The sequence below is a fragment of the Notolepis coatsorum genome (genome assembly GCF_963971535.1).
Source record: "Notolepis coatsorum genome assembly, chromosome: 2".
Classification (NCBI taxonomy): domain Eukaryota; kingdom Metazoa; phylum Chordata; class Actinopteri; order Aulopiformes; family Paralepididae; genus Notolepis; species Notolepis coatsorum.
In genome coordinates, this window is record NC_140166.1 from 44,362,212 (window position 1) to 44,374,859 (window position 12,648).

General features: G+C 42.5%; 1 protein-coding gene across 2 annotated transcripts in view; it reads left to right on the forward strand.

The window, feature by feature from the left end:
- LOC311223910 (poly [ADP-ribose] polymerase tankyrase-1-like) overlaps positions 1–12,648 on the forward strand; it is a 45,898-nt gene that overhangs the window by 22,163 nt on the left and 11,087 nt on the right. For both annotated transcript variants that reach the window (XM_084308673.1, XM_084308674.1), the window contains 9 exons: positions 276–421; positions 2,055–2,220; positions 3,578–3,797; positions 6,042–6,151; positions 6,571–6,759; positions 7,758–8,004; positions 10,221–10,303; positions 11,796–11,916; positions 12,447–12,544. In XM_084308673.1, the coding sequence (XP_084164799.1) occupies positions 276–421; positions 2,055–2,220; positions 3,578–3,797; positions 6,042–6,151; positions 6,571–6,759; positions 7,758–8,004; positions 10,221–10,303; positions 11,796–11,916; positions 12,447–12,544 (1,380 nt within the window). The remainder of the gene's footprint in view (positions 1–275; positions 422–2,054; positions 2,221–3,577; positions 3,798–6,041; positions 6,152–6,570; positions 6,760–7,757; positions 8,005–10,220; positions 10,304–11,795; positions 11,917–12,446; positions 12,545–12,648) is intronic.

Below are 12,648 nucleotides of genomic sequence, written 5' to 3' on the forward strand. Positions count from 1 at the left end.
AGAATAATACGAAACCTCTCACCTCGTCAAGCTGGCGTCACGCAACATCTCTTCAGAATAATACGAAACCTCTCACCTCAAGCTGCAGTCACACATCTCTTCAGAATAATACTAAACCTCTCACCTCGTCAAGCTGGCGTCACACAACATCTTTTCAGAATAATACTAAACCTCTCACCTCGTCAAGCTGCAGTCACGCAGCATCTTTTTAATGAATGGAATGATGTTTAGCTAGTTACAGTTGTTTCAATTTGTGTGCGTTTTTGTCTCTCCAGCAACTGTGCACCCCTCAGAACGTGAACTGCCGCGACCTGGAGGGCCGTCACTCCACCCCGCTCCACTTCGCGGCGGGCTACAACCGCGTGGCTGTGGTGGAGTACCTGCTCCACCACGGGGCTGACGTCCACGCTAAAGACAAAGGGTGAGTTCACTCTGTGTTCGGGTCTCCTACCGTCGTGGGAAATGTGGAAGAGGATATGAGAAGTGTGTGTTTTCCAGTAGGACTGCTCAATTATGGCAATTATTTTGTCAATATTGAGATCACAACTATTTAATAAAAACCCTCTTTTCAACATATGATTTCCTGTTAACTTTAAATATAATTCAACTGGGAAAACAAAACATGACCTAGCTAAACGTTGATACAACTACTTAATAAAAACCCTCTTTTCAACATATGATTTCCTGTTAACTTTAAATATGATTCAACTGGAAAACAAAAACATGACCTAGCTAAACGTTGATACAACTACTTAATAAAAACCCTCTTTTCAACATATGATTTCCTGTTAACTTTAAATATGATTCAACTGGAAAACAAAAACATGACCTGGCTAAACGTTGATTGTCTTGCTCAATCGTTGGAAGCCAAAACCGTAATTGGAAAATACAATTTGATTAATTGCCCAGCCCTGTTTTCCAGGCCTGGAAAAGTTAGTGAAAATTATTCAACCCCATGAATTAAACAATTCCTTCATGAATTATACTTGGCTGCTGGTAGATCTAGTTATCTTTTGAAGGAATAATAACCCAGATAACATCTCGACAATAAAATGTCATCGGTGGAATGAACATAGACGTTGACAAATATAGGTAATTTAAATTGCGCAGTGAAACGGTCATGCAAAAGCCAAAACGTGTGGGAAGTGGGAACTCTAGGTTTAAGAGGAGTGATGTGGTGTTTCCCACAGTGTGTTTTAAAGGTCCCGTGTTTTGATATTCCTTTCACTATTTGGGCAATTTTACACAATTCCTGTGAGTCTATGGAACACATCTGTATGTTTTTATTTATTTATTTGTATGCATTGTTTTGTATTTCTAATGAAGTACTCTAAAGCAGCATTTTTCCACTTCAAGATTTCAAGCTGTTTTGGGCTGGGCTCCGCCCATAATCGCTTTGAGTGACAGTCACCCACACAGCGTGATACATACGAGAGAGAGAGCGGGGGAGAGAGAGAGGATAAATCGCTCCGTGTGCGCTGTGTGAGCGGCTTGAGCGATTGTGTGTAAAATGCAGGTGGAGAGAGGGAGGGAGAGAGAGGATAGATCGCTCTGTGCGCGCGTGGGCACTGTGTGAGTGGCTCGAGCGATTGTGTGTAAAATGCAGGTGGAGAGAGAGAGGGAGGGAGAGTCGGGGACAGGGAGACCGCTTCCGCATTATTCCCACTGCTCCATTGTTGAGCGAATTGTTGATTCTCTGTCGGCACCCGCGCACGTCAACCCGTTTGAGGAAGTGTCAGTATTTCCACTTGCTCTGTTGTTGAGCGAATGGTTGAGTGTGAGCTACAACCAGAATTCTTGGACGTCGTCGTCACAGGTACGCGAAGAATGGCTTAGTTCAGTGGGGGAGGATCTCGTGACATATGAAGTGGACTGATGAGCCAAAATGAGAATTAGAGACACAGACCCCATTGATACAACCCCACATTGCTAGAAAACAATGCTAAACACTGGCAATTCATAAGACATGGGACCTTTAACATTAGTGTGATGTTTTAACATTAATGTGATGTTTCCCGCAGTGTGTTTTAACATTAATGTGATGTCTCCCGCAGTGGGCTGGTGCCGCTCCACAACGCCTGCTCCTACGGTCACTACGAGGTGGCTGAGCTGCTGGTCCGACACGGGGCCTCTGTCAACGTGGCCGACCTGTGGAAGTTCACCCCTCTGCACGAGGCTGCAGCCAAGGGCAAATATGAGATCTGCAAGCTGCTGCTCAAGGTATTTATTATCGTGCTGTTACCGTATTGTCTTGCTCCTATCATTAGGGTTGGGTACCAGTACCCCGATGGTACCTTTTTTTTGTACCCTCTCTGTAATAACAACGATTTTATTTCAGTTGTTAAACTAAAGTCTAAACTTATCAATTTCAACATTATCGCACCACACAAACTAAAACCCCTCCCTACCTCCCTCTCCTATTTTTTAATTGTGCATGATCATGTATACATTTATTATGTATTATAATTTTTTAAGTTTAAATATCAACATTATCTGGCCATCCTCGGTAAATACTATCAAACTCCTCTGACCTCATCTGGTCTTTCCAAATGGACGTGTCTTAGGCACCGAAATGTGGCACCGGTTTATCTAACGTGAATCGGTCGGTACTCTGTAGTACAGACGTAATTCGGTCGGTACCCTTAAAAGTACAGAGTTCGGTACCCAACCCTACCTATCATCCTCGTTTGTCATTGCCGATAACACTGTATTATGGGGCATTCTTTCACAGTGAACAACTTTTACAGTAGTGACAGACGCAAAGCAGTGTAGAACATATAACAACTTTTACAGTAGTGATGGACACAAAGCAGTGTAGAACATATAACAACTTTTACAGTAGTGATGGACACAAAGCAGTGTAGAACATATAACAACTTTTACAGTAACAACAGACGCATGATGCAGTGACATGACATCTATTATGGAGCACAGGGATAGCGTGACTGCAGCAGACAGCAGACTATATTTAGCGCCTTGAACATCAGTTTTGCCATAGCTTGCAGCTGTGTCGGGAAGTGATGAGCATCCAGCAGTGCATACTGAGAATAATGATGAGGTAGTTATACAGAGTAGGAAAGTAACACAAGGTAGCTGTGTGCGTTAAGTACAAACACCAGCACCTGAGTTGTCCGTGGCATAGTGCCTGATAAATAGACATTGTACGTGGGTTATGTGCAGGGTAGTAGATGAACATCAGCCACCATCCAAATGGTGTTCAATTTGAACTGTGGCTTGTAGGTTTGTCTACTCTACTAGACGCTGCCTTTCTGCCTTGACTGTGTACTAAACTATGACTAAAGACACACTTATTCAACCAATATCTGAAATGAAAATGATAAAAAAAAAAAAACGAACTAACCTTACTGTCCCCACTTGTCCTAATAAACTAACCTACACTGTAGCACTCAACACTTTGATGAACATTGTTACTCAGCTGATAGAGTTGTGCCCTTCCTGATGACTTGTCGTACAGAACTTGTAAGTTGCTTTGGATAAAAGCGTCAGCTAAATGACCAAATGTAAATGTATGTAATACTGAGGAGCATTCCCTGACGCTTGTGTGTTTGTGGCCCAGCATGGAGCTGACCCCACCAAGAAGAACCGGGACGGCAACATGCCTCTGGACATGGTGAAGGACGGGGACACGGACATTCAGGACCTGCTGAGGGGAGACGCAGCCCTGCTGGACGCTGCTAAGAAAGGCTGCCTGGCCCGCGTGCAGAAACTGTGCTCCCCTGAGAACATCAACTGTAGAGACACCCAGGGACGCAACTCCACCCCGCTACACCTCGCAGGTAACGCACACATGGTCCCCTTCTACTCCCCCTTGTGGTCTGGGCCTGTATTTATCAAGCATCTCAAAGTAGGAGTTCTGATCTAAGACCAGTCATGTGGGCCCTTTTCCACTTTAAGAACTTGCCGTGGCGAACCACACTGTCAAATCGAGCTCACAGGTTCCAAAGTGGTTTCCATGGTAAACGGTACTATATTTTGGAGCAGCTCAGGATAATGCTACTAAACGCGAGTTCCAGGAACATTGGGGCGGAGCTAGCAGTGCTCTCCATTGTGACTGGTCAAGAAATGTGTTGCCACATCCATAAACAGGCAGCTAGCTGGGGGTGAATGTTTGCTTCCATCAACCTTCCATCACTTCTTGTATTACAGTGGAAAAAGAAACAAGAACCCATCTCAGAACCAAGGTTCTGAAAGGTTCCTTTTATAGAAGGTTCCTTTTGACGATGGAAAAGCAGCAATAGTGAGGTGTATACGGTCAGAGCAGACTAGGCCTGGTGCAGTACTCCTAATTGTAGAAGTTTCAAGTTTCTTTATTAGTTGTCATACAGAAATACAGAATACTTTTGCATGAAATGCTTCTTTCTGTTTTGCTCATGAGTGTGCTAGATAAAATAACAAGATGGTGTAAAATAGTACAATATAAGTATAAAATAGAAAGTCAAGTACGTAGACGAGTGTAAACGAAACAAATGTTCATTATACATATATACATACCGGTATATACAGTATATGTACAGTCTATACAGAAGTGTGATAAATACAGGCCCTGGTTCCACTTGGTTAGGACTGAAATAAAATGTTGTTGGTGTCTGGCTGCATCAAAGAGGGTCAAGGTTATTAGCATTATCATCAGTCGAGCAGAGACGGAAAGGAACTATCCCGCCTCTTTGAGTCTACAGGTTGCAGCTAGCTAGCTAACAAGCTAGGGAGTATCAGTATTACAGTATATAGGTACACTTACTATAGTTTGAAGTAGGTCAATCAATCAGATTTATTTATATAGCACATTTAACATGACACGTGTCAACCAAAGTGCTGTACAGAGGGTAGATGCATATAGACAACAATCACAACTCCGTTTTATGCCTTTACCACTGAGTTATGATTAGTGTAGGTAGTTATGATTAGTGTAAGGCAGTTGTAGACCGGTATAAATTAAGTATAAGCAACAGAGATATAACCGATATATTATAGATATATCCACAGACAATAATCATACCATCAAAATCTCATTGTGTGACAAGTAAATACTGAATGTGTGGGAACACTGGAGTAGAAAGTAACTTTTATGTTGAAGTTACTTTTATGTTGCCATAACGTTTCTGTATCTTGTTCTAAATGTCTGGACTTCAAAGTAAGCAGTATAATAGTGTATCAGTTTCCTTCATACCTTTTTGCCGATATGTCCGTGAAATATTTATAAAATTCTATTCAAAGTAGGGATGCACCGATCTGATATTTGTATCGGTATCGGCCGCCGATATCAGTAAAATAGCTGGATCGGGTATCTGTAATTTTTTTAATAGATATAAATGTATATCTGTGTTAATTTGTTACATTTAGTTTCACTAAGTTAGGAAAGTAATGTTTTAAGTCGAGCCTGATGTTGCCTTGCACAAAAGAATGATCCCAGTCTCTTCCACACAGTGACGGTGAGGCATACAGTTTATTAATTGAATGAATGAAGTCTTTGTTTACAACAAATCAAAAACACACTTGAGATCCTTTACAATTCTTAAAAACTAAATATATTTTAATATAAAAAAATAAAAAACGTGGATAAAATGTTTTCTTTCTTTAACTTTTTTGGAAAGAAAATTTAGACAATGGGTATTGGATCGGTATCTGTATTGGCCGATACCCAAACCCAGGTATCTGTATCGGGACTGAAAAAGTCAGATCGGTGCATCCCTAATTCAAAGTGGTCTTAAAATGGTCTTAAAAAGTCTTACATTTTACCTGTGGAAACCTGCTGGAACCCTGGTATCGCCATCATAGCAGGTAGCCAAAGGTTAGGAGCCCTGTGGGTAAATGAACAGTGCCCAGCAGAGGTGGGACCAAGTCATTGTTTTTGTCACTCGAGTCCACACCTCTGGTGCCCAGTATGTAGCCTAAGAAAAAATAAAAGGCTACAAATTAATGACTACTATGGAAAACAAACCACATTTGTATTTCTATGCCTTCCCCTTGGATGATATCAAATGAAATGTTTCATGTTGACATGTCTGTGGTTTCCTCCCCAGCCGGCTACAACAACCTGGAGGTGGCTGAGTATCTCCTGGAGCACGGGGCTGACGTCAACGCCCAGGACAAAGGAGGCCTCATCCCCCTACACAACGCTGCCTCCTATGGGGTCAGTCACGACACGCATCATCCATGTCTCTTGTACTCTTATTCAGTACATAGTGATGAATGAAACAGTGCGTCGCTCCGATTTATCTTTTAGATAATCCTCAATAGTCAATATATCACGCAAACACGCCTGTCGTCATACTTATAGCACATGCATCAGTCTGGTCTCTTTTGAACGGAAACATTCTGATCTTTTCTTCCACCAAGAAGAATTACTCTTGAGTGCTAATGAAATAGAGTTAAAGAGGTTTGAAAAACACTGAAGTAAAAACTTTGGGTACTCTCATTTCTGTTTACTTGTTGCCAGATGCCTGTTTTTTAAGTTCCAGCTGAGCGGTAGGAGCTGGAAACCATAACGGTTCCACAGCCTGAAGTCTCATCTAGTGGTTAACTCCCCGTCTCCTCCTCCTCCTCCTGCAGCACGTTGACATCGCGGCCCTGTTGATCAAGTACAACACGTGCGTGAACGCCACAGACAAGTGGGCGTTCACACCCCTCCACGAGGCGGCTCAGAAGGGCCGCACCCAGCTGTGTGCCCTGCTGCTGGCCCACGGAGCCGACCCCACCATGAAGAACCAGGAGGGCCAGACGGCTCTGGACCTGGCCACGGTAACGGATACACTCACTCTAACGGCCACGCCCGCCGAGGCGTCTGGAAGTCTTAGTCAGAACTGCACGTGTCCGAGCTTATAGTTCTATCAACCAGAGGACTTGAATAGCAACTCGACGTTACTCAATATAGTTTTGATATATAAAACATTTTAACCATTTTATAAAACATTGAATGGCACAACATCCCGTGATGACAGTGGCCTGTAGTGCAATTTGGAGCCGAGCAGGATGCGAGGGTTTTGAAGTGGTGATCTGTGCCTGTATGATTGTACACTGGCTGTGCAGGCGTCCCTGTTATGGCAGGGGAGGACAGACTATCTTCAAACTATTGTAGGTGCTGAATAAAATTGTATAAGCTAAAGTAGAGGGAGTTTACTGTCGAGACAAGCTTGTCACGGAGGCTTGATGACAAATGAAGATGTACATATCCGTCCCACTGTCTGTAAATAAAGTAAAAAGCTGTAGTAGTTTGGTTAGATGTTTTACCCAAAGTAGTTCACACCATTCCCATATTGTACACAGGGGTTCCTATGCCGGTCTGCAAAGTACATCGGCATCACATTGAACACAGACTAAAATCATCAAATCTAGTCTAAAGAAATTAAAGGGATAGTGCAGATTTTTAGAAACCTAGCCCTATTTGCTACTTAGTGTTGATGTTGTTTGTCTGGTTAGTTGGCCTCAAACCAATGCAGAGTTAATGGGGTTGAGCTCCTGTCTGTACGGGAGATTTCAGTTCTCAATCGGCTTGAACAGACAGGAGCTTGACGCCATTGACTTTCCATTGGTTTTTGGCCAACTAGCCAGAGCAAGTATGAAGGACCAGCATGGATTCTACAAATCAACAACATCATTGTTAAGTAGCAAACGGGGGTTTCCAAAAATCTGAACTATCCCTTTAAATATGTGGACAAAACATGACAAGAAAAAAAAGAACATTGTACATCTCGTCACCTACTGACCACGGCCCCCCCTACACCCCCCTCCCTCTCCAGGCCGACGACATCCGTGCTCTGCTGATGGACGCCATGCCCCCAGACGCCCTGCCCAGCTGCTTCAAACCCCAGGCCACGGTGGTCAGCGCCTCGGTCATCTCGCCGGCCTCCACACCCTCCTGCCTGTCGGCCGCCAGCAGCATAGACAACCTGTCCGGCCCACTGGGCGAGCTGGCAGGCGCCGCCGGCGTCGGGGCCTCCGGAGTGGCAGACGGAGCCACGGGGACGGACAGGAAGGAGGGAGAGCGTGAGTAGCATGATGACGAGGTGTCGAGAGAGGGAGTTGTTACATTACATTTTACATTTTGTCATTCAGCTGACTTCTTTTATCCAAAGCGACTTACAAGTTCTGTACGACAAGTCAGTAGGAAGGGTACGACTCTTTCAATGATCATCAAACAGTGCTGAAACTAGGGTGTTGCGGGTATTGAGTGCATAGACATAAGACATATTAGTATATGAATAGGATGAATAGAATAGGCGGCTTCTCTTTGATGACCCTCCCGGAGCTCGGATAGGAGTGGGTCTGAGGGGGCCTGAGGATGTAGAGAGGAGGGGTCTTGAGGGTGTGTAGTTAGAGACCATTGACCGGAGGTAGGCGGGAGCCGCTCCCTTCGCCGTGCGATAGGCCAGGTTGTACAATGTACAATGGATGTTTGTCTGTATTAGTATTTTAGTTGTATTTTCTGACTTTCAAAATGTCATCAATTTGTTTTAATCATGGTGACTAGTAAAATGATTTATCAACTGGCCAATTATATATGTTTGGCATTTCAGCAACAATAGTCAGCCATATGCAAAGTTTGGGTATTAAAAGAAATTGTTACAATCTTGTCATATTGACCAACACTTTATCAGCTCCAAAACTGTGAAGGATGGTGTTACATGCAGACACACGCTCACAATTAAAAATGGGCAGACTTTATAGCCAATCTGGAATAGCCAAAGTTGTGTGTTGAAGAAAAGTCGGTGTACCGTGCAAATTTGTTCTTAAGCTGTTGAGTTTCACACCGTGGTGAAGTATATTTATTCGTTGTTACAACGGTTCAGTCTGTTTGATGTATCGATTTCCTCCTGACATCGATTTTTCCAAGTGCATGGCTTCCTAATCCACGCCACTGCTCTGTTCAGATCAGGGTTCGAAATTAACGGGGGCTTGGGGCATAATGCCCTTGAAAATGGACAAAATGCCCTCGAAAATCAGTTAAGGGGGGCACTTAATGCCCCGACAGTTTACTAATTATATATATATATTTATCCGGTAATGGAGCGTCTGTGTATCGTACGGTTCAGATGATGCGCAAATAAAAAAATTCATTTGGCGGAGCCGGTGTTCTGCACTGGCTGCAGGCAGCAGCAGCAGCACTGCAGCCAGGTGCTAGTCAGTTTGTGTAAAAATGGCACGCACAATATAAATCAATCTTCATTACGACTTTAAAAACATAGCCATTAACATTACATAGGCCTACACACATCTTGCCATAGCGTTAGCAGTTTGTAAACACAACGCACGTTTTAACTATGGTAGCCCGACGCAGCCCGCAAGCTAATACTGTACAGTCAATGAAATGTCACCGTAGCTACTAGCTACTGTAGCAGAGGAGGAAATGGGAGTCTGAGAGGCGGGGTGTTTAAAGACAATGATAGGCGTTTATTCAACATCCAAGAAGGCTAACATACAACTGTGTTTTACTAACTCCAACCGGGACTATTGCCGCTTTCGCGCTGCTTGTTGATGTTATGAACTCCTCCTAACGTGACCGGAGCTGAAGGTGCCACACGCTAAAATGTCCGTGGGGACCCGGCGCCAACCCATAGATAGTTCCAACTCACCGAATTACGTAATCCACCACAGTTGCACTCAATATTTTAATAATGTTAGTCTAAATAAATGTAGACAGAAACATAATAATTTCAAGGAGAAAACGAATCTTTCCATTAAGAACTGACAATCAGGGAATTTAAACATGGTTGACATTGTTTTTGTGTGTTTATATTAATTAAAGAAAGGAAAGTCTAGTGCTGGCTGAGCATATTGTTTGTTTGCACTAAGTTAATACTTTGACAAATGTAGCCTATATTTTTCAGTCAGTTCGGTCTTTGTGTGCCAAACATTATTTAAGGCTGTAAACACTGTAAACCTTTTATTTTATTTTTAATAAATGAGAAGCATGTTTAGATTTGAGTGTTAAATTTTTTTTTAATAAAAATTAACGTATATCGAACTGAAAGCCGTGACCCCAAAATTGTGATACGAACCAAACCGTCCATTTTGTGAACCGTCCCACCCCTACCGTTTATCATACAAATTCAGTGCCCCCGAAATACAAAAAAAAGCCCCCAAAAATCAATTAAGGGGGGCAAAAAAAAAGCCCTTGGAATTTTTTTTTTAATTTCTAACCCTGGTTCAGATGATCCACGGGTCTCTTCCATGCATTCCTTGATCTCCTGTTTGTGTTCTAGTGGCGATGCTGGACATGAACATCAGTCAGTTCCTGAAGAGCCTGGGCCTGGAGCACCTCAGGGACATCTTCGAGCGGGAGCAGGTAGGATCACACCAGCACACATCCCTCCGGTCAGTCAGCGGAGGCCCAGCACACAATGTTTGTGCAGTTCTCTTTTTTCCAACATGGCTGCCTGTAGGGGTGACCCCTATTAGTCGATTATTTTGTTTTATCATTCTTTCCAAAAGAAAAGAGGCCTAGAAGCGTGGCTAACGCTAATGGCACGCATACCAGAGGCTAACTGCCTGAGAAAACAGGCACAGAGGCACTGAAAGAGGATTTCACCCGTCTAATGAACACACTAGACTACCGTAGACAAATATCAAGATGTATCCTTCAGTGGACCAATTGCATGCTTTTGCAGAGGACAAGAAGCCTTCAGTCGACTCCTTCAGACATTAAGCACCCCCCACAGCCCAAATGGCATGATACAACATTTAAAAAAAAAAAAAAAAATGTAAAAAAAATATATATATATATATATATATATATATATATATATTTTTTTTTCCCCCCCAACTAATAGTCGATTAACGGCAAATTTTGGCCAATCATAGTCGACCATCCAAATCCTTAGTCGGGGACAGCCCTAGCTGCCTGTGACCATCTGTAACCACTTTTTGAAAATAAAATGCCTAATTCCTGTGCAGTGGTAGGTTATGTAAAACACTGGAAAAGCATGATATTACTGTTCCACTGTGACTTGTTTACAAGATCCGGTAATGAAACTACAAATTATATCAAATCTTTGTTTCTAATGTTTCTCACATATTAACACATAGCAACCATTGTTTCTTCCAACATGGAGGAAAAATGGGCTGTCTTTGAACATTTTGTGAAAGGCCTCTTATCGTCTATGTTTTCACCTCTTGGGGGCGCTGTTGTCCTGTGCCAGAGGAGAGTTCTAAATGGGGCGAAGTGATATGGAAGAAGATTCGGTACAATGGAAATCACGTTTTTCAATCTAAATGCGTTTTTTGCAAGTGATAGAACTGTTGTGAAAATAATGACTGGATATCAACAAAATAAGACCATTTCAGATATAACAACGGTACTTAAAGTTGGCTGTGCTCAGAGAGTGTGCATTAAAACAGTTATAATAAAACAAATGATACCGCTGAAGCTGAAAGAAAAATGACACTCCTGAGATTAACATTACACAATAGGTCTTTCTGACTGAATTAACATCATTGTACTGGTTCTTTAATATCGATACATAGCATAATGTCTGCTCATGTATGCTAAATCACATGTTAAATTATCCAACTGATATTCATTGAACTATAAGTGTGTCAATCCAAAACTATAATTTTCAAATGTTACACCCTCTGATATATCTGAAACAATATTCCAGATCTTCCAGGAATGTACACGTATGTGGTTATTATCATAGATTTGAGACAATATAATATAATAATTGTATTAGTTGATTGATTATTTGATTGAAAGACAATATATAGATATGATATAAGATATATAATAAGATAGTATTGCCCAGCCCCAGTTCTAACGGTCCCCCCTGCTCTCGTTCCAGATCTCCCTGGACGTGCTGGCTGACATGGGCCACGAGGAGCTGAAGGAGATTGGGATCAATGCCTACGGCCACCGCCACAAACTCATCAAGGGTGTGGAGAGGCTGCTGGGGGGTCAACCAGGTCAGAGGACTCTTCTTCTCCAAATAGCAAGCTGTTAGCTGGTTGAAGACACAGAGAAACGTTTCGCTTCTGTGGTTGGACGTGCAACCTCCCTTTCAGAGGCAGAGGGAACGGATTTAACTATGGTCTTCTGATAGTTTCAATTGGTGATTCAGTGTTTGCATGGTATTTATTTATAATAAAAAAAAAGAACAGAAGTGGCATGATTCTATTTCTTTTTTTGAAACATTAATATTTTATTTAGTTTCCATTCCATTTCTGTGTCAGACTTGTTTATCAGAAGTGTTGATCGAGAGCTAGTCGTTTATGCTGCCATCTTGAGCTGGATTTCAACCCGGATGTCAAGCGGCATCATTTTAGAGTATCTGTTTTGACACCGGATTTGAAAAGATTCAAAACGGTACCCGCCCCCCTATACATAGCTGTACAATACATCCTTGGACAAGAGTTGACGGGATGAAAAAAGTGTTTTCTCTTTATGGGGTCATGAACTTCGAACTTCGAACTATGTATTCAATTTATTTCCTCAGGTGCCAACCCATACCTTACATTCCACTGTGCCAACCAGGGCACGGTCCTAATCGACCTGGCCTCGGACGACAAGGAGGGCCAGTCTGTGGAGGAGGAGGTGGGTAGAGTTCACTGTTTTCTGTGCATTGTGCAAATAGATTTTGAGGGCTGACCTTGACTTATGAAATTGTCAGTCTTAAGAGTCATAGGATTTTATAGACT